Source organism: Barbus barbus (genome assembly GCF_936440315.1).
Source record: "Barbus barbus genome assembly, chromosome: 25".
NCBI lineage: Eukaryota > Metazoa > Chordata > Actinopteri > Cypriniformes > Cyprinidae > Barbus > Barbus barbus.
Window position 1 is genome coordinate 5318544 of NC_136753.1, and position 23941 is coordinate 5342484.

Below are 23941 nucleotides of genomic sequence, written 5' to 3' on the forward strand. Positions count from 1 at the left end.
AGAAAATATTTTAAACCGTAATATTTCACAATGTTTCTGATTTTACTGTATTTTGATCAAACAAATGAACACTTTGTAAATAAATGCACAACTTAAAGTAATGCGTTACTTTACTTTTGTGTTACTTTTTGTCACCTGAGCTGGGCTTGCTTATTAAATTGTAATAACGGAAAACCCAAAAGTTATATTTTTGGCAACTGTAAAAGCCCTTTAACCCAAAAGTGAAATGAACAAGCCTCAGGCTAAAGGAAGTGCATCTGCACCTCACTCCAAATTTTTCTCAACAAAGGAACAGGAGAGGTGTCATATGAATAAATGGGAAAACAAGGTAACTTGCATTATGTATTTGAAAAAGTAATTCAGATATAAAAGTAACTTTAGGTACTTGAAAAAAGTAATCTGATTATGTAACTCAAGTTACTTGTTATGCGTTACCCCTAACACTGTCAACTTAGTGGTTAACCTTTGATCACAGTCCAGCATCATGGCGGTGTCGACCTCCTTGCTGTAGTAACAATTCTAAATGACAGTCTGATGTTCAGTAGAGCAGCCCCCCTCACCCTGCATTTTAAAGATAACTAGAGGGGCTATAACTGGAACTAGGGGGTCTCGGGCCCCTCTAGCTCCCCATATTTCAAACACCTATTTTAATCTCTCTGAGGTCACTTTTACCCTTGGAACTAGACAGCGTTAGTCACGTACTGAATGAATGAATGATGCATTTATATAGCGCATTTATTGTGTATTGCCGTACACCCAAAGCGCTTTACAATCATGTGGGGGTCTCTCCTCAACCACCACCAGTGTGCAGCATCCACTTGGATGATGCGACGGCAGCCACAGCACAACGGCGCCAGTGCGCTCACCACACACCAGCTACAGGTGGAGAGGAGAGTGTGATAGAGCCAATCGAGTGGATGGGGATTACTAGGAGGCCATGATTGATAAGGGCCAGTGGAGGGAATTTGGCCAGGACACCGGGGTTACACCCCTACTCTTTACGAGAAGTGCCATGGGATTTTTATCGACCACAGAGAGTCAGGACCTCGGTTTAACGTCTCATCCGAAAGACGGTGCTTTTTACAGTATACTGTGTCCCCGTCACTATACTGGGGTGTTAGGACCCACACAGACCACAGGGTGAGCACCCCCTGCTGGCCTCACTAACACCTCTTCCAACAGCAACCTAGTTTTCCCAAGAGGTCTCCCATCCAGGTACTGACCAGGCTCATCCCTGCTTAGCTTCAGTGGGCAACCTGTCTTGGGCTGCAGGGTGATATGGCTGTGGATAATACTGTATACTAGAAGTTCAGTAGTGCCACAAGCACATTAACCCGATTATCCATTAGATAAGCATGTCTCCTTCTGTCCTGTTACCTGCATCCGACAACCTGTCAGATCCCCTCCTATGACCCAGCACAACATTAGTGCCTTACACAGCTCAGTCTTGACCTACATACCTGCAGACATGCACATGCTAACTGAAAAACGCTCTAATCTTCAAGACATGATGCTGATTTACAGAAGCATTCTACAAATGTAAGCTACTTCTTAAGAGCAGAGGCACTTCAACCATAACACACAAAATTAACGATTTAATGAAGCAATTTAACATATTCTCAACATAAATGAAATGATAGAAAACACAAATCTGAGCAAACATGAAATGAGAACTATATGACTGAAAACTCAAATATCTTAGATTTCTACGAATGTGTCCAGATGAATTGTTGGCATGAAATGACCTAGTATTTATTGAAAGACTTCTAAAAAATAATTTGGCACACCACACTGCATCTGCCAATGTTGGATATTTAATTGTACAAGCTCATTTCCCCTCATTAAAGCTTAAATTCACTTGTAGTATTTAAAATGAATGATCTTAAGCGTTCTACCTTGTATCTATTTAAACTAAAGCCATAACATAATAATAAATAAAATAAATAATGGGCTTATTAAATTGGTAAGGTGAATCCTCAATACATTTTAACTTAAAATCTAGAAAACAAAAGCAACTTTAAAACAAGTTATTATAAAACATTTGTACAAAAGACCATTCCACCATGGAATAAATACATAAAAAAAAAAAAAATGCAATTTTGACTATTGTGCTTGGAAATGTGGGTTTACATTTAAGAATTAGTAAGAATTCTGAGAAAATGTCAGAATTGTAAGAAACTAAATTTCATGTTTAAACTCAAATTTCTAAGAAAAGTTAATAAATAAATAAATTTAGTTTTTTTGTTTTTTCCAAGACAAGAACGGGCTTTCATAAATTTGTCAACTACCCTAATATTAGGCTATTCAGCAAACAGGGAACGTTTTTCAGAACTTGTTTATATTCTGGCAAAGTTCTCTCAAAGTTATGAACAAATGTTCTTTCACTAGCATTATTTTAAAGTTACCTGGTTTATAATAACATTCTCAAAACACTAGTGCAAAATTTTATTTGTACAACATCCATGGAACATTTTTGTCGACTGTTTGTCTAAAAGTAACTTTGTCTTAGAATGTTCAGAGAACACGTAACATTCCCATAGTGATTACAAATTGGTCAAATGGAATGTTAGTAAAACATTCTTTGTTAGCTGGGAACATACTATGGAAATACAAGTTAACAAATAATAGAAATGTAAAATCAATTAATCAAAATATTCACATGGCTTCCAAATTTCCTGCCAGTTAAATGTTCTATATTTTTGTAAACTGTCTCCCAGAGACCATCTTGTCCCACACTATACTCCACGTCTTTTCACTCAAACACACTCAGACCAGGCCAAATAAGGCATTTCTTTAAGGGCGACTGTGCTGTCTCACAAGTGACTCAGGGAATCATGGTAATGGGTAACAGAGCTTCACATCTACAGTCAAACAAACCCACTAAACACACCACAGGGCCTGCGGTGGCCTGCAGCTGTTGGGAGGAAGCTCTCTGAATCACAGGAACAACAAAAGAAGTCTGTTTACAACAGCACTCTTTCACCCATGCCCACATCTTCTTCTCATCTTTTCCAGCGCTTCCTGCCCACAGCCCGAACCGTCCTGCTCTTTTCACTCTAATCCAAACACCTGGGAGGTGCGAACATGTGACCGAGGGCTCACATGAGGACAGACGCTCTGTGTGAGGGTGAGTCAGGTGAGGAATAGACGGCAAAGCTAAAGGTAACAGAAGTCAACACACAATTACACGCTCGCTTACACCAACGAGGCCCTTAAACAGGCCGCACTTGACCATGTGGCGAGTGCTTTCCAACATTGCAGTTTATTTTTATGCTGACATCATCATGTATGACAACAAATTGAAAATATGAGTCTAAATGACTCATAATGCAAACCATGGCAACTTTCATAAAAGTTTAGAATCTCACACACCTTCTTTTGCACTTCGTAAGATGTCTTTTTCTTCCATTTGCAATTCATTTCAAATGCCTTCTGGTGCTGAGCTAAAATAGAACAGTTCTAAGAAGTATCTAAGCAGTGTGTTTCCAATTAGTTGCTGTATCATGTCCAGGCGAGACACCGGAGAGATGGGATAATTTAAGTAGGTTAATCAACAGCATCAGGACATGGGAAGTGATAGAGAATGTTTCTCGTTTCTGTTTGGGTTACTGGGTCAAGCAGGGAGGGAGAGACGGGGAAAAATATCACGTGAAGAAACAACGCCTGTAAAGGAGACACCATGTGCCAGAGATGGATATGGTTGGGTTTCTTAAACACACACACACGCAAAAAAAAAAAAAAAAAAAATCGCAAATTATATTATGATTCAGCGTTTCCTGTTTAATAGATCCCTATTAAACTATTTATGTATTGTATCGATTTAACTATTTATCTTTGCATTTTAATTGGTTAGTTCATGTGAAAAAAAAAAAAAAAAAAAAATATATCTATATATATATATATATATATATATATATATATATATATATATATATATATATATATATATATAACAAAGCAGCTGGCTGTCATTTAACCTGACATGAACCCTGAAAAACAAATTCTAAATTAAAACATAAAATATTTTCAAAGAGAAAACCAATGGAGTATATAAAATTAAAAGTAGAAAAAGATGTAGATAAACAAGAAAAAAGCCTTGGTTGCTGAAGGACTGGATGACTAATTGGTTAGTTGACCATGACTCACTCCAGTTATTTTTATAAATATAAAATCATCCATCTGAATGAGATTTGATAGCTAAAGCTGATGCTATTGACTTCATAAGACTAGGAATATAATAATAGTAGAAGTTGTTTCCATTATTGTTTGGTATTTAATCTCCATTTACTGTTCACCGTTCATTTTTGTGGAAAAACGCAGCATGAATGTCTTAATATCTCTTTTTTGTGTTCCATGATCCGCTTTTTTGTATAATAAAAAAATCCAAAAATATTAAGAAGCACACAAGTGAGTGAGGATCCTGCTTTTTTCATTTTCTTTTTTCAAGAAGTCAGTCATATAGGTTTGAAATAACACAAGGATTAGTAAATTATGACTTTTTTAACTAAACATTAATTTTCAAGACTGAAGATCTGAATTTTCAGTCTGACATTCCCTGTGTGTGCCATCGTGGAAAATGGAGTCTTGTTTTCTCATTTGGAGCCTCATTTAACAGAGCTACGTTTTTAAAATAATTTATTTAGTTGTTTTAGGAAGTGCTCATGAGGTAACACATATATTTTGGTTTTCATGATCCCAAAAATTAATGCCAGACCGATGATGCAAGACAATATGGAATAAAACTTTACGCATGAATCTCTGCGGCCCTCTACTGGATAACCAGGTGTACTGTCTGAAATGAGACTGCATGCACATATAGGAATGAAGTACCTCAACATAAATAGTTGTAAAGTGCTAAAAAACAACAGTAATCATAAACAGTTGGAGCTGTATATATAAATATATTTTTGTTTATAGTTTTGATAAATTGATATTTTCCATTCATAATGTCAAGTTTTTTTATTTACTTTTGTATTTAAGTTCAATTTCACATTTAATCAGCGTAATGATACTGAGCATAAGATATGTTTGAAGACCTTATTTCTATTTAAAATGACATTTAAAAAAATAGCAACTAGAACTTCTGAATTGTAGTTTTAAAAACGTGTAATTCTGGTGAACACAAATATAAACCACAACGGAAGCATATTTTAAACAATCAAAAAGTGATGGATTATTTTAAATTAAAGAATGCAAAACGGACAACACTGAGTGCCAAATTAACTTTTTAATGACACAAAGACAGACAGACATTTCAGTCCGGAATTGTGGCTTTCTGTGCAAACAGCAGGAGTGTGCTTTTTAGTGCCGATTCAGGCCCCCTTCCATTCGGCAAAAACACTTGCTGCACAAAACACTGCACCTGCACCACTATTTAGCAGAAAACCATTTCACACACACCTACATTTCACATACCTCAGCAACTAACTTACTTTAACTTTCACAAAACACATACACAGTCGGTGAGATTCATCTAGTGCACCCAGTGCTCTTCAGTTCTCTGAACTGCATTTGCTCAGAAAGTCACAAGAAATCCAATATGGATGAGTTACTTCATTTGACACTACTAGAAAAACAAATGAACATTCAACTTGAGAAAAAAAAAGTGATGAAGTGCAAGCATCCTTCATTTGGACAAAGGTCTTAAACATGACGAAACAGCTTATAGTTTTGAGATTACTGCACATAAATACAGCTAAAAATGAAAAAGAAACAGCACTATACAAAACAACACAGAACAACAAAAGAGATGAATTAGCACATATAAAAGTTAAATTAAATACTCTAAAACTGAAATGCATCAAAACATTAAAATATTGGAATTAAAATAATGTGATCTTTATTAAAATTATATTAAAACTAAATAAAATATATCAACATTTTTATTACGTCACTTAGAAAACAACCTAAATATGATATAAATTTCACTTTTTACCTATCGCTGAATATTAGCTACATAAAAGCTGGTATTTGTAGGTCATACTTAAAAGAAATGTGTTCATCCACCTACAAACAGATGTTTCTCAGTAAAACTATCACGTGTGTAACCTCCCAGCAAAACCTCTGAATAAACTGGCAGTAGATGTGGCCAATTATTGCAACTTCTCTAGGTCTTCATATCAGATGCTCGGAGTCTTTCTTCCTCCAGTTTTAACTGGTTTTAAATCAGAGCTGCTGTTGTGGCAGCTGTGCTACAGTTCCCTTGTTATTTGTCAGTGAGACATTATTGAGTGAGATGTTGTCATAACTTGTGACTCCAGGGTGCTTCAGAGCTCTGTGATGCATCCATCAGTCTGTTTTTAAATGTATCTGAGCTTCGACATCCAGTAGTCACCCGCTCATCACAGTCGTCCATGTGCTTATATAGTCTTTGTTCACTTTTAAAGTTTTCATGTATTATGCCACCATGTTGTGGGTTGTCATCACGGTTCTGTTACTTGCGGGACCTCACACCTGCTCCAGGGCTCCAGGATGAGCCAGGAGCTCTGCTGAGATTTTTGTAACGCTGGCGAAGCACAAAGTCAAAGTTGGCAGTGGTGCACATGGCATAGAACACGTTGGCTTTGTCTGGGATCAGCAACTCTGATATATAAAAAAAAATGACAGTGATTTATTGAGTGCTAAATACGCAAGTTTAAAAAAGTATATGCTATTCATAACAAGCTTAGACACACTGAACTTATGTTTTTCAGGATCATAAAAAAAAAATTGTGCTTACACCTAAATACATAAAATGAGTGTTATTATCATTAACAAAAAAACATCAAGATTTTTGGTCATTTAAATAAAGCTGAATTAATGTATAATGTTAATAAAAAAAAGAAAAATGCATGAAAATTGTTGCAACTAAATGAAATAAAGTGATTAAAATTACTAAAAATAAAAAAAAAGTTAGAAATATTTTTAAAAACTAATAAAAATGTCAAACAGCAAAATGACAAAAAATTAAATCTAATATAAATATTAATGAATACTTCAATAGTATATAAATAATACTGCCATTACTTGAAAATAGTTTTGAGTTTCAGTGTCAAACATAAAATCAAGAAGCTCACCTTTGTCACTGGAAAGTACTTGTGTGAGACTAAATTCTCGGCAGTTCATCTCCTCCAAGTTGTGTTTCTCCAGAGCTCTCTGAATCACCTGAGCTGTCTTGTCCTGACTGGTAATCTAAAAATAAAGAGATGATAAAGTTTCAAGACTTTAGATTCGCTGGGGTTGACACCTAAGTAGTAAGCCACAGACTTATCGCCACTAGAAATATGTAAAATAAATAATTAAATAAATAAAAAAAGACGAGAAGCATGGACACTGCTGAAATCACCATATATTAAAGCCAACTTACCAAAATACTTTTATAAACGTTTCCATTGTTGCCAAATTCCACACTGACTCTGACAATACAAGAATCGGCGACCTGCTTGTTGTACATGGGATGCTTGAGAGAAGGAGAGGATGATGAAGATGATGATGATGTAGATGAAGTAGGGGAGGGGCTGTCAGGGTTGAGGGCAGACATATCCGCCTGTAGGCATCTTTGAAAAGAGCTGGGCGGAGTCAGAGATGAGGTGGGCGTGTCTACTGAGATGTCCTGACAGGATACAGACTGTGAATGAGGGAATGGAGACTATTTACCCCAATAAATCTGTAAGAGGTCTGTTGTGAGCACAGCACAGGATCATTTTGGTGGCAACTGACCATATGAGGTGTAAAATATAACTTGTTCTTTCATAAGCATATTTCTATCAGGTGTTCAGCAACACAAATTGCAAGCGATAAATACTTTGGTAAATGATGTGTCGAATGTAAAACATCACAGGCTGGCGGTATTATCTAATACACTGTGTTCTGTGTCAACTTCACTGAAGCTCTGTGTTGATAGTGCACACTTTAACTATTTTGTGACTGCAAGGTTAAGGCGAAGCAAACAAGTCACAAACACCTGAATGGATTTGACTAACCTAAAGGCCTCAGTATAAACAAATAGTCAAAATAGGTTTAGAGATAATATTATACCTATCAGATTTAGGCCTATTGATTCAGTACATTTAATTAGAAATAATTAATACAACAAAAAAGTACAATTTAATTACGCATGCACTGAAAGACACTGAAAATACACCAAGACGTCACCCAACAGCTAAAGAAATCCTTCTGACGCATGTGTATGTCAGCGTTGTTTTAATGTTGTTTATATACTATTATAGCATTTATTAATATTTTTAGTTAACTTTTATATTTTCAGTTTTAGTAATTTTAAAGTTCATTATTAATTTTTTTTTATATTTCTATTTAGCTTTATTTCAGTTTTAGTAGTACTTTAGTACAAAAACATGAACAAATGAAATACAATTTTTTTTTTAAGGTCTTCAAAATTTTATATTAATTTCAGCTTAATTTTAATGACCAAAAACTATTTTAAAAGTTTTAGTAAAAATAACTGGTAATAACTGGTTTTAGTAAAAGACTGGCAAAAAAAAAAAAAAAAAAAAAAAAAGATAAAGCCCCATTTAGTCAATTTTTTGCTTTATATAATGTAATGTCTCAGCAAATATAGGTCATTATGTTCTACTGATGGATTCAGCACATCAATTAATTTGAATAAATATTTTAATCGATTGACAATCTACACTTATATTAAAAGAACAAAATATTGTAGCATTTATAGAGTATATGAGGTAGTAAATAACAAAAAAGTCTAAAGGTTTGTTACCTGTACTTTGTATCTAAGTGGTGAGAGGCTGGGGCTGCTGAGATCTTCCATCTCTGAGCCACTGGAACCAGAGGATGAAACACTGATCTGATCCGCAAAAGTCTTTTTTGAGACGTTCTCACTGCCAGACAGCAATCTGCAGTGAGCAGAAGAGAAACATACATCACAGAAAAACAAGTTAGCAAAATGTCTTTTTGTCTTTTAGAATAGTCTGGTTTCACAAAATGAGTCGAAACTGCATGTTAAAACAACACTCACGAGGTCAGTTTCTTGGTGATGAGCCGATGGCTCCAGGGGTTGGGAGAGCTGGGACAGGGGTCAACTGGTGGCTCTAGTTCTCTTGACAACTCATAGCTAATGAGAAAAAAGAAAAGACTAACAGTTGGTATCTGAGATGCTGATCTTCTGAAGTACCCAAAGTACTACTGCCTTGAATTCAAAGTTATTTAATCTCAACCAACATTCTTAGCAGGAAACTGATCAAACTGAATATAATAATCAAAATGTGCAAGAGGTGCCTCACCTCTTCTGATCAGAAAGAGGTATGCCGCTGTTGATCCAGGAAATGATTTGAGGATGTGATTGGAGTTTGTAGTGAGCACATGATGCCTGCAGCTGCTTGATTTGAGACAGAATCTCAAACTCCTGAACACAGAAAGGAATGGAGAAACGCACATCAGCACTCTTGACACACTAGCATTTGTTATAAAACCTAGCTTTTCACTGAAACAATATGTAGGTTGATTGTACTTACTTTTCTACGCTTCTCAAAGTTGACGAGACCCCCCTGTGAGCACAAAAATTGAGTTTTCATTTCATTAGTATCGGAACTGGAAAAAAACCCACTATGTATACGTATATGAATTAACGGCAGAAAAAATTCTCACCTCTACATTATCACTTAGTGCTGTGTCCAACATGGTGAGAACAGTCAGATAAGTGCCCAGGTACGGCACCTCACCGCTGGAGGGGGTCTGCCAGAAAAACAAACTTGTCAGGCAAAAATACAGTAACAGTCGAGATATTTGAATGTTTTTGTCTCTTATGCTCACCAAGGCTGCATTTACTTGATAAATAATAGTAAAATCAGTAATATTGTGAAATGTTATTACAATTTAAAAGCAGCGTTTTCTTTTTTTAACATTTTTTTAATTTGTTCCTGTGACGCAAACTTGAATTTTCAGTATCATTACTCCAGTCTTCAGTGTTACATGATTCATCAGAAATTATTATAATATTCTAATTTATTTGTATAATTACAGAAATCTCAAAGGAATAGCATTTATTTGAAACAGAATTTTTAAATAATTTACAAGTTTAAAAGTAAAAAAAAAAATCGTACTGAAGCCAAACTTCAGGGGAAAAAAAGTGTATATTTTAACTTCAACAAATCTACACACATGCTTTATTTAAAAGCTTCCTCTTTTAAGCACACACATCTTTTCCCAGCTAAGTGTGATTTATGCTGAGTATAAATATTTCAGTTAGAGGAATATACTGTTGATGCATCTTTACTCGCAACTCTGTCATACTGTGTCAGCTAGCATTATGGTAATACACTTTTGGGTGTTTTAATTAACGAGTTGGCAGATTCACATTGAGGCAGATTTCCATACTGGAAATTAAATTACTTGAGTCAAACAAGAGCAGCCAGTAAGTGAGCCGGTGCAGATACATACTTCCCAAAAAGAGTAGTTATTTCCCAGAAACAACAGATTTATAATATTTTTAACAGCAACTTATGCCAATGGCCTTAAATAAGACAAATGTACTACTTTCAGCAGGGCCTTGTTTTTATGAAAAATACTAGTGATTCTTACCATGTGCTTAGATGTAGGACTGAGTCTAGGAGACTTTGGAGCGCTGTGAGTGTCTACATCAGCTGCCTGGTTTCCTTCCTAAATCAATCACAAATAATAGATAACAGGACATTTGGGATATTGAAACACAAACAGTGAAACTGATTTAGATAAGCATATGATTAAAAACAGAGCACTAGAAACAACTGCCCTAGAGAAACATTTACATAAATCTCTTTAGAAAACATTCAAAATCAATCTTCCACCCCCAAAGAAATGCCACAATTCAAGATACTATTACTTAACAGAGCATGATAAAGATTGAGGTCAAAGAGGAGTGGGATAGACTATGAAAAGCCAGCACAGATAACAACAATGAATGTTTTGTTGTTATACACTGAACACTGCAGAACATTATGGGATGTTGTGCCTTCATAATGGTTTCTTTGCCAACAAGATGACTCTGCATTTTTTAACCTCATCTTCATTTAGCTCTACTGATTTACTCTTTGCATGCGAGCTGGAGTGAAAAAGGGTGTGGAAAATATTGAATGTTGCCTGGTAGCATCTTTAACGATAGTAAAAAGGGCATAAAAGCAGCCATGGGATGAGATGATGTCATTGTCTTATCAACGATTCAACACTGCTATCAGCTCTTAAACCATTACAGGGATCTGTTTGCACACTGTACGCCAAATATTGGTGGAAGTTTTTTTCTTTTAAAGAAATGTGTATTTTTATTTAGCAAGGGGGTCTTAAATTGATCAAACGTGACAGTAAAAATATTTATTATGTTATTAAGTTACAATGTTTCAGATAAATGTCTTTTGAACTTTGTTAATCAAAGAATCCATTTCATAAGATTTACCAAGTTATCTTTTAATTATATTCAAATAGACATGATTTTAAATTGTAGTAATATTTTACAATGTTACTATTTTACTGTATTTTTGATTAAATATATGCAGCCTTGGTGAGCATAAGAGACTTCCTTCAAAAACATTAAAAAAAAATTTTACTGACCCTAAACTTTTAAATAAAAGTGTATGTGTACAATACTATTAGATTAGAATAGACAACAGGTTTAAAACTTACCTCTACAAGAATATCTCGATTGACCAGCACACAGTTCTCATCAGGAAATGTGTCGCAGAGGTGATCAAAGGCAGCCATACTCTCCCTGAAATGACAATTTATCCATTTAAATGTAATACCATGTGTTGTGCAAATTTAACGAGTGCACTTAACATTGCACTACAGGTTTAGCAACTATTCATGTAAGGATCAGAAGACACTACCTGCTGATTGCCGCCCAAGTTTTCTTTAGCCGGTAAACAGCATTAGACTGAAGAGCAGATAAGATGGCTCTTAGAGAGGAGAAGTTTCTCAAATGATGGCACTCCTGTAACACAAATGATGATAAAAAGAACAAGTCAGCTTAAAATAATACAAAAAAACATATACGACTTTTAGGCTTTTACCCTTTTTGGATCAAATATGTACCAACACAGAGTAATGATATCTTTAAATGTCTGTTTCATGAAGAATTATTAAGTAGTTACACTTAAACATGTGAACAGCCTAACTATCTTAACTTGCTCAGCAAATTTGTTTGCAAAATGTTGCTCTGAAAACTTGAGCAGAGCGTTTCCTCATAATGTCTGAGATCACTGAGATCTGACACATTTCAGAATCCAATTTGCATTCACATACTTGCCTAGTATGTTTCATGCCTTATACGCACCTGAGCCACAGAGATCCACTTCTCAATAATCTTTGCCCTGTGTGTAGGGCTGCTGCGAGTGCAGGATGGGGAACCGGGAGGGGATGTGGAAGGACGGCACAGCAGAGAGGTGATAACGCAGTTAGTGACCGCATTGAACTGGGCAATAGTGGCTCGGACCGTGGGCGCTAGATTCCGATTCTCTTTCTTGTCTCTTTGAGACCAAATGCAGCCAAGGCAGTGAAATGGAACCACTTTGACAAAGAGCTCCTGATAAAGAAACATAATTACATTAACTAAAACATTAAAGTAGGCCTAAAAACTAACCATAGTATGTAAATCTTGACACCTACAGCATCTAATAGCGTGAGCTGCTCAGCAATGTCTTGTGCAGGGAAGGCCAGTACATCCCCCGTCTCTTCTAGGTCCATGGTGTTTTCAGTTGCCTGATTCTCTGCAGCAGCTGTGCTGGTTTCTGCTGATGTATCTGTGTGCTTGTCTGTTGAGTCATAAGAAGTTACTTAGAGTTGATTTTTTTGGTGTCTGCACATAAAAGCTAAATTAGGTATATTTTAAGACTTGCCTTCCGTCTGAAATTTTCTAAGAAGTGCATCAGCCTGATGAACCAGACGTCTGAAACAGAGGCGATGACGCAGATGAACACAGATCAGACGAAGAGCCTGGTGACCTGGAGAGTCCCGAAGGTCCTCTCGGTACTCGTCTAACCACAGCCGGATCAAACGAGGCAGAGAACTGCGTGCACACACACACACACTCTTTGTCAGCATTCTTTCAGACTAATTATCAAAGCTCTGGGAATTACAATGAATCTTGGAGATGAATAACCAGTTTCACTTTACTAATAATACATAATGATTGCACTGGAAAACCAGTTTCAATATAAAGTTCATTATTAAACAACATTTGACCACAGAAAATAACAACTGATAAATCAGAATCAAATATTTCAAGACATTCCTAAACATGTGAATTCAACTCACCTTCTAACGCAAACACTGTTGTCCAAATTGGTGACCATGTCCTCCCTACAGAGACAAATAAGTAAGTCTAAAGTTAATATTCAAAACATTCCTAAAACTCTTCAAAAGAAGGTTTAGGATTATGAACACTGAAACAATTTCAGACACAAATGTGTCATAAATGCTCTTTCAAGGTCTATTACCTTTATATTTCAACAAAACACAAATGACTCTCACACTTCAACAAATGCACCTCTGATGTGAGACAAGTCAAGTGAAACCTGTTTTACAATGTGAGGTGTTCTCCTGCATTCCACTGCGTCATTGATTTGTACGGTGTGACAATGGACTGTCATAATTCCACAGTAATCAAAGGTGTCTCTGGGAAATACTCTGCCTCATACTGAATTTAGAAATTTGGGCTTCCCCCTTCATTTGATTATTTGCGGTCACTGAGCCTTGTGGAATGTATGCTGTGTAAATTTCCTCATATATAAATACATGAGGGATGGCTGTGTCTGAAACGGAAGTCAATCAATGACTTTATGAAGGTACCTCCAAAGGAAACTAACAGGCCTGGAATGCACATAACGTCATGTCTAATGTGCTAAGACAATACAAATTTGACATTTGTATTCCTTCTACCAACAGTTAAGGCACAGGTTTGTGGTATAACACCATATAAAAGGTATGATGGAATGTTATGGAAACATTAAATTCACAGTCACTGAGCCTTCATTAAGCTTTTGGAAACAGCCCATATGAGTTATAACTGTCACTGACGCACATGACTAGCTACAGTATTTATATAAAGCAACATGGGACCTAAATTTTGGTTCATTCCTCCTAGAATTATACAGTATTTGATGGAACACAAGTTGAATACTTTTATGGTTCTTATTTGGAGCAGGACAGCCCTAGCTGCTGTTCACTTTTACTGTACGGAAAACAAAAGCTTAAACATTTCACATGACAAAAATAATTATTGTTTGGGTAGGCAATACCTATATATCATAAAAAATATAGTCAAATGTTTAAGAAAGTCTAATGTTTATTAAAATGTGCTTCACTGAGGCTGCATTTATTTGATCAAAAATACAGTAAAAATCATCATATTGTGAAATATTACAATTTATTACAAATATTAAAAGCAAAGCTGAATTTTCAACATCATTACTCCAGTCTTTAGTGTCATATTATCCTTCAGGAATCATTCTAATATGCTGATTTGGTGCTTAATATTTTTGTGGAAACATGACACATTTTTTCAGGATTCTCTGAGGAACAGAACATTCATTAATACCAGCATTTATTAGCTAGAAATCTTTTGTAACATTAGAATTGTCTTAATAAATGTCTTTACTGACACTTCTTGATCAATTTTAGGTGTCCTTGCTGAATACAAGTATGAGTTAAAAAAAATAAAAATCTTACTGGCATGAAACTTTTGAACAGTAATGTAAATATTAGCTTCATGTCCCTATAACCCTCGGAGACAGCAATTATACTTTTTAAATGAGAATTTATGCTCACCTTTGAAACAGGAGTTCTATGACAGCATTTGTGCAGGTAAAGGCTCTGTAGGTGGAGAGGAAGATTTGCATGTAGTCTGGGTCAGGGCACTCCGGGTTCACCAATTCTGTGACAAGACGATCCAGAGTGGCTGCTTTAAGCCTGCGGACCTTCTGTGTGCGGTACTGCATGAAGCCGAAGGCAGAAGAGTTCTCAGTGGCATCAGGTGGGGGTTGGATGGGTTCTCGGTGAAGAGTGATGCCGTAAATGGCCCCGTCTTCCACCTCCTCTCCCCACTCCTGCACCGGGTCCTGCACAAACAGATCATACACCTTGAACCTATCATTAAGCTTGATATGATGCCCACTGAAATGCTTTTAAACAAAAACAGTGTCACCAAAAAGATTCTATTTTGCAGTCCTGATACTTCACAGCTGTCCAGGAAGAAATATACAAAACAGGAGCTCTTTGGAAAATACAGGCAAATTGTTATCCAAATTACAAGTCAGGAGGAGTGAATACATTTTATCTTCACTAGCCTGAGAAGACAATACATGGTACATTACATTTTCTTTCTTAGCAGATGCTTTTTCAACAAAGCCATGTACAATATAGAGTTCAGATCATGTTATAAGCAAATACACCAAACATTTTTACAGTATTAAAATAATAACACCACTGTTTAATGATGCACACACAAAAAGGGCATTTTCATTTTAAGGAAAGAAGAGAAATCATTTAACGTATTTCATGGTGGCAAATCATAACTGGTTGACACCAAAAATACTCAGTACTTTCTTTACAAAAATCCTCTTTGGTGGTAAATGAAGCTATGATTATTTGCATAGCAAATACCATATCCCACAATGAATAACAGCTGTGGGCGAATAAAAAAAAACTCCTGATGATTTTAAACAAAGACAGGCCGTGTAACACACTGGAGTAAATTAAGTCCAGTGTTTTCTCTTCCAGGCAAAACATGGCTGTTGTTGTTGACCAATTCAGATGTAACCAATATTAGATGAGCTCATAACAACTGGCTTGAGGACATATTAGCATAATTGTGTCATCTGTCACTGATTCTTTAGACAAGATATCCAGCGATTTATACGCCATTAATAATAAAAAAATGCCCACACTGAAAATAATCATGGATTTCAACTAGAATGATTTAACTCCACATTTTTTTAAAATAAAAAATTGTATAAGCTATAAAATCACGTATCCTCAGAACAGTTTAAAACATCATGAATACAAAAAAAAAAAAAATATATATACATATATATATACACATACATACATATACACACACACACACACACACACAAGGAGGCATTACAATGATCAAAAGGTGGCAGTGATTTGTATCTAATAAGTGTTGTCCTTTTGCTTTCTATTCATCAAAGAACCATGAAAAAAGTATCACAGCTCCAAAAAATATATAAAGCAGAAGATTGATAAGCAGAAGATCAACATTGATAATAATAAGAAAATTTGTTTCTTTTATTCTTTTTATATGCTACTGTATTGAATACAAGTGTGACATGTAAAATATGTAAGCTGTCAAGTCCATCACTGCTGTGCCCTGTTTTGTTCTAAGAATCACTGCTCTGTGCCAAAAGCTCAATGAACATCACAGAACATGCATAATATGCAAACCACACATTTGGAAATGGTTGTGCTTCTAAGTAAACCAAGGGTAGTTTATTCCTCTAACAAATCAACTGCTGTGAAAATCACAAGTGCATTCTTCCCAGAAAATCCAGTCAAGCAAAACAGAGAGCTTTCCAAACCAAAGCCCTGTGTCTCCTCTAAAACTGTGCCATGGAACAAAGCACGGGGGATGACTGGGGGAGGGAAAGCTGAAACTATCACAGGTCAACTGTGAAACAGGACACTGTCAATATCTTCAATCTACAGGTGGGTCTGAGAACAAACACAAAATCAGTTCTACTGGGAAAAGTGAAGTGCACCACACCCTCCCCTCAGCAACACCTCTGGTCAACAGATGATTAAACGCGTTCCTAAAGCCAATATCACGTCTAAATTATTGTAAACCCATTGAGTTTTTGTGACAGTACTGGGATGTCCGGAGAAGAAAGAACAGGAAATACTGCATTTTCTCTGGCATTAAAATGAAGAGAAACAACAACACTGTGTATAAGCTACAACAAAACGCGTTTGCAGTCACTTTTCCTTTAGTCATTCTGACCTGTAAAATAATATTAAAGAGAACTAATGTCCTTTTTAATAAATCAGTTGAATAAAATAAGCGACTTACCATAGTGAACTCCCATTTTCGCATGTTTTCAGCTCTCTATTTCCTCAAGCAGTGTTTAGACTCTCCATTTGCGCAAAAACTATATTCCTTAGTCAGCTCGAGTCAAACTTGACCGTCATGTCTAGAGAGCTGCTGGAAATGGATAACTTTGCGAATTAAGAACTCCAGTGACGATAAAGTCAACTTAATGTACATTTCATACAGTACTACCTTTATTGTCATCAAATATATAGTAATGCTTTAAAGGAAAATGAAATCCGTGACCGCAGAAAATGATTATCTTTATGATTATGTCTGTGTTTCAGCTGTCAAGCGCTTTAAACTGCAGGGGGTTGGTCTCTATACGTAGATAATTACGTCTAGTATGACGCATGGGACGCGCTCATTAATATTCATTAGAAACGTTCACTGACTAATGGTGAAGGCTTGCTTTATGAATATTAATTACGTTGCGTGGAACGCCTCTGGAAGTTTACAAGCGACGTCGCATTGCTGCATTAATATTCATAATCTAAGCCTTAGGCATAGCAGGACTCATTAGGTGCGTTCGACTTCATGCAGCACTTAGCAGACCGATCGGCGGCTGACTTGAAGCAGTGCATGCCGGTTAGAAATTTAGTCCGACTTGAACCGGCGCCGACCACACGTCACTGTCACGTGTGGCATCAAAGTACCGCGATAGCGTTTCGAGAGCAGCCGGCTGACTCAGCCGGCGCAATTTCTCCAGAGCGACTGCGGGAGCGCTGATGACGACACAGCTGTTTCACGATTGGCCAAATTCACCACATGACAACAACGACGTGTATTTCGGGTTTATTCTGACAACTTCAGTCCCACTAATGCTCATATACGGACTTAATTAAATTAACTTTTCATGTCATCTTCATCGCATAAATCATGTTTATTAAAAGATTACAATTATTTTTACTGCAATCACTTTTTTGTTAATTCGTTTATATAGGTTTTGTGCATAGGTTTATTTTGGACCTTTTTCATACAGACCCTTTACAGTATTAAGCTGCATAACCTATTTAGATAATAATTTTGTTATGGAATAAATCAAATGTCAATCTTACAGACTTTTAATATAATGTGGTCATCATGGATTCTGATTGATACTAATTGTCTAGTTGCTGGGTTCATCCATCTTCACTTGCATGTGATTACTGTCAACAACTCTGGCTGGATGTCAACTTAATACAACATTCAGATCACTTTCATAAGATGGTATAAATCATAATAGAAAGGCAAATAAATTGGGCTCATCCGTAGGCCTGTTCATGGTGTTCACGTATGAATGTCTTACTAAAATGTGCTTACCTAACTGGAGAAATAGTAAAATAAGTAAACAAATATGTAACATCCCAATTCTTTTATCTGTAATGAAAACCACATTTAGTACATACAATTATTATCTTCATAGATTGTTTTTATTAAGTTGCAGTAGCAAAAACACACGTAATGACTCATACTGCACAAGTCAAATTTTCAATATGTTCTGTTTATTTACTTAAAACTTGTTTCTGTCGTGATGACACCCTTTCAAAATATTACATACATCTTAAAGGTTTATTAAAACAATATTTATTACATTGAACCTTTACTCACTTTCGTTGCTCATTGTGCTCAATTTCATACAACAATAACGGCATTTCTATAGCTTCCAGTTCGTCTGCAATAAAGCAAGCAAACGCCACGTGATCTGCCATGACTGTAGATGCAGCAAACTACGAGAGCCCCGAAGTGTCCGACTTGACGACTCCGTTTTCAACTCCGCCCCTGACTGCAAGCGGCTACTCTCGTTTACCACCGTCTGTAGCCGTGCTTCAAATCGAACGCACCTATTATGTCAAGTGTGGAAGTATGGGAAATTGAAAATTAAGATTATGATTGAAATACTTTATTTTACCATGTAATTCTGGGAGTTCCTGGTATGAGAATTTGGGCAAAATACAAGACGAGGCTACACAAAATTAAAACAGCAACTAATTTATAAACAACTCATTCAAACATACAATTGATTAATTGCATTTTTTCTCTTTGTTAGACTAAGTGAAATACTTTCCTTTAGCAACACAATTTTGACAAAATCAAAGGAAGTAAAGGAAATCTGACAGTTTGAATGTATTCCATGTCAATTTTTTCTTTTTTAAATTAGTGCCTATCGTGCAAAATAATGTGGAATCTTAAATATTTCTTTACTAGTTTTACATCGTGATGTTTCATTGTTTATGTCAAGGTTTAAATTACATTGTATCGATCCACTGGCAAATAAAACTACAGCCCATTTTATCCAGGAAAAGTACAAATGACTCAGAGGCCACTATGCAGATCGTTAAATGAATAATGGTGAAAATTGTATGAAATGCCTATTCACAGAGCCCATATACACACACACACACACTGAATGATACAATGAGCGGTTTGTTGATTTCTGCGTATAGTTCATTAATGTCTTTCTGTTCTCTCTGACGTAAATCTGTGAATGTGCAATGGCATCCCAGCAGGCCACCTCATGTTCACTGAGACACTATAACATAACAATAGGTGACGCACACTACTGAGCTCTTATAGAGAGACTACGATCATCACGATAAATCTATTTAAGCATATCCACTAACAATACCACTCATTACTAAGACAGATGTCACATGCTGATGTGTGTGCATTCACACACTCCCCCCCAAAAAAGAAATTAAATTAAAATACTTCATTTCAACGTCAGATGCACTGGTGCAACAGTCTTAACGCCAGGAGGAATAGCTTAAAAAATGTACATGCCAGCAATGTTAAAATATTTTTCATTATTGACATGCTTCTTGTCAGTTAGATACATTTGAAACATTTAAACAATTTTTAACCATGCGGGTGTGATCTGATACCTAAACCACCTTTTCCAGTTAACCATAATTTTATTTAGGTTTAGTTTTATTTATGAAAACATACACTAATGCTCAGATTTTTGGGGGTGGGTCAGTAAGATTTAAATTAACGATAAATTTTTTAAAGACATTTATTTGATCAAAATACAGTAAAACAGTTGTGCTGCTTATTATATTTTTGTGGAAACCGTGATACATTTTTCAAGATTATCATAAATATTTTGTAACATTATAAATGCTTCACAGTCACTTCTGATCAATTTAATGTGTTCTTGTTTAATAAAGGTATTAATTTCTTTAAAAATATATAAAATCATAAAGTTTAAAAAAAGTTTGAACGGTAGTGTGACTTCAACAAAAGTGGATGGATGAATTAACTCTGGAATATTTTTCATTTATTGCAATCAACAAATATACATCAGAGGTTTAGAAGGGATAGATACACTGGTGTTCTGTCGAAGCTCAATTCTAGCTAGCTCTGGATCCTTATATAATTTATACAGCTTATTTGTCAGCTGCTTTGCATTAAAGAGCATACTAAATGAATAAATGCAAATGTAATTGTCAACAGATCACCATCAGCACTGACCTCACTGTGTTCCTCAAGGTCCAGCAGATGGAAGCTCCTGAGCCAAACACCGGGCTCCTCGTCCATCTGCACATCCACATGATGCCTCATTCGTCCAAGTCGCGCCCGCAGACCCTTCTCTCCACCAGACACCACTAGAGAGGACCTCATCTTCCACTGGAATCACACACCAACTTCCTCCAAGGGCAGGAGATACATGTCAGGAATGTTAATGGGCTTCAACAAGCATTCAGTAACAAAAGTGTGGAGCTTCTACTTTGATTAGTAAATTAACTTAATACACACATACATATTTCTTATTCATTTTATGTTGTAACTTTGCTTGAATTTTTTTTTTGTTGTTGTTGTAATTTAGTAAAATTGCCAGTAATAAATTTGGAAGTGAACTTCCTAGGGGAGACTGTACTCAAAAAGTAAATTGTATTAATATTTTGATGTTTTTATTTTTATATTTCCCATTTGATTTTTTAAGTTTTTTTGTAACTTTGTTTCATTTTTTGTTTATTTTTTATATTAGTGCTGTCAAATGATTAATCGCATCCAAAATAAAAGTTTTTGTTTACAGAATATTTGTGTGTACTGTGTATATTTATTATGTATAAATACACACACATGCATATGTATATTTAAGATTAAAAATATGTTATGTCTATATATGAAATATATTTATATAATATAAATTATATGAATATAACTATATACACACATGTAAATATTTTCTAAATATATATATATATATATATATATATATATATATATACACTGTATGTCTGTGTCTTTATATACATAATACATATAAACAGTTCACACATATATATTCTGTAAACAAAAACTTTTATTTTGGATGCAATTAATCATGATTAATAATTTGACAGCACTATTTTATATTTATATGGACGGACGAGAAAAGCAGGGTTACTAGTGTTTAGATGACCTCTCAAGTTCACAGTCACTTCTGCTGAAGACATCAGACAGTGTTCGGTTTTCTGCATCAGATCATGAAGGATGTATATATGTCTATTTGGTTTTTATTCATTTTATTGAGCAAAGAGCATCATTCACTGTGAATGATGCTCTTTGTCCAGTGTCTGTTCGTGATGGATCAGCTCCTAAAAATCCATGTTTGAACTCTGCTAAAACCAGGAGAGGGGATGCCATGACCTTCCAGAATGATCCTTTATGATCTGATGCAGAAAACTGAACACTGTCTGATGTCTTCAGCAGAAGTGACTGAATTTAAGAGGTCATCTAAACTCTAGTAACCCTGCTTTTCTCATCCGTCCATCTGATTCTCTCCATACTGACTAACATGCACAAACTCACACAATGATCTGATTGTTACACAAACTAATGAACTGTCAGTTCAGTTTATTCCACCCAGTGCACACTTCTGTTGTACATAATTAACAATAATAATACAAGCTCAGTGTTCATGTGTGTTTGTCAGTAGGAACAGTGAATAAACAAGTAAAAGTGCACAACGTGAAGCATATAAAACGTTAAATAAATGCGATACCAGAAACAGAGAAGTAAAAGATGGGTGATCACTCCAAAAGAGAACGTGACCACATGTGCTCTACTAAGGGCACTAACATCACAACATAGACTTTGTGTGTTTCTATTAAAACTTTAAGATTTTCTAACCGTTCTGAACGACACTTAATAATAAACATTGTCTTATGACCATCAAATATTTGCCCAAGTTAAAGCAGAAACCCTGAAACCCATTAAAAGCGTTCAATCACAAACAAACGCATATCTCGATCTCACTCACCGTGCTAAACAAAGAAACAGGCCTCCTTTTTCAGATTTACAATCCATACTGTCTCCTCCTTTTAACTTATTTTCGAACACAGGAGCGCGTCCTAATAGCAAAACTCACTTCTGTTTTTAAATCTGGCAAAGAAACGACATTGACGCTCATATGAAGTAAAATCCTGCGATTGTGGCTGCCAGGATGCAAAGGTAAGATGTTATGAAATAGCAGAGAAAATGTTAGAGTTGCTCATTAAGTGTATGATTCAAACTGTTACAAAACAATGTATTCATATACTGAATCACGTCCATTGTAATGGCTCTGAGATATTTCTTATTGACTTTTACACATGAGTGTTATGGTTTCTTTCTTTGTTGGAATGGTTTATGATTATGTCTGTGGCCTGTTTGTGTGGTTTAACAATTTTCTAACAACAAACATTAATGGAACGTCAAAATTAGGCTAATTTAACTGTAATATTTTAAGTAAAAATATTAATAATTAAAAAACAAAACATTTCCTTTAATGCCTTTTGTTGGCCACCAAAAGTATCCCATATGTGTGGAATGTGGCTTTTACCAAAAAGCTTTGTTTAAATAAATGGCACACAGACACAAAGTGTGTAAGAGTCTCTAATGTGAGGTTCATGCACAAGTGTGATCATCAGAACTCATGAATATATGACAATTAACTTAATTACACTAACTAGCATGTGATTCCTCTGCAACATTTGATATATTGTTTATGTAATCTTACCGATTTACTTCTTTATTTATGGTAGAGAGAACAGAAAAACCACTGACTGACAGCCAAATCAGAAATAAAACCGTTTTCTCAGCAGTAATTTACAATTGTGAACAAAGATTCATTAATGTGGATGATCACAAAAGCCAGAAATAGAGACACAATGGGGATGATAAACCACGGCATGTACAGCAAGACCATGGATTATAACTATATTCTCTCTACGTGCATGTTTCAGTGCTAATGGCAGCTAGGCCTTATGAAACACACACACCCTCTCACACCCTGGTGTACAGCTCAGCTGTTTACAGCATTATCTGCTTCAGTGCCTTCAGACTCTTATATAACAAGGTCAGGAAGGGTAGATGATATAGACAGTGAACCTGTACAAGGAAATATCATTCTGCATAATATTCTACAAGAATATTAATGATAAGATTCCCATTCATAAAGTAGGTCTGTCATCATGTGTTGTTATGAAGCAGTTTTCATAAGGAATTTGGTCTTAAAAGTAGAAAAATGTTATGCCAATAAAGGATGAATCCTCTGAATATTTTGTTATGAAAACACACTATATTTGAGCATAAAAAGGTAAGTAAAATGCTTTAGGACTGATGTCAAATTGTTGATAAAATCTAGGTATTTTCTAAAGAGCTTAAATCCCTTCAATGAACTCAAGTTCTTCATTTTCCTGCGTTGTTTTTTTTTTATGTACCATGTAATTATGTACCATTTTATTAAAACGTTCCACTATACACTACCTTTCAAAAGTTTGGAGTCATTTTTAAATGTTTCTAAAAGAAGTCTCACAAAGGCTACATTCCTTCCTTCCTTCATTAATTTATAAAACTAGTAATATTTTGAAATAATAACAATTTATTCTATTTAAATATATATTTCTGAATATCTGCTGAATTTTCAGCATCATTACTCCAGTCTTTAGTGTCACAAGATACTTCAGA

General features: G+C 35.4%; 1 protein-coding gene across 1 annotated transcript; it reads right to left on the reverse strand.

Moving 5' to 3' along the window:
- Window positions 1-5209: 5209 nt before the first annotated feature.
- LOC306844588 (ral guanine nucleotide dissociation stimulator-like 1) lies at window positions 5210-17322 on the reverse strand. The gene is made up of 17 exons (XM_079376828.1): window positions 17009-17322; window positions 14749-15038; window positions 13237-13281; window positions 12819-12988; window positions 12589-12734; window positions 12257-12505; window positions 11811-11914; window positions 11608-11692; window positions 10534-10611; window positions 9601-9687; window positions 9468-9500; window positions 9237-9358; window positions 8972-9067; window positions 8714-8849; window positions 7346-7606; window positions 7056-7170; window positions 5210-6582 (listed from the first exon to the last, which is right to left on the reverse strand). The coding sequence occupies exons 1-17, from the start codon at window positions 17030-17032 to the stop codon at window positions 6434-6436; spliced, it is 2190 nt and encodes a 729-aa protein (XP_079232954.1). The 5' UTR covers window positions 17033-17322; the 3' UTR covers window positions 5210-6433.
- Window positions 17323-23941: the final 6619 nt, after the last annotated feature.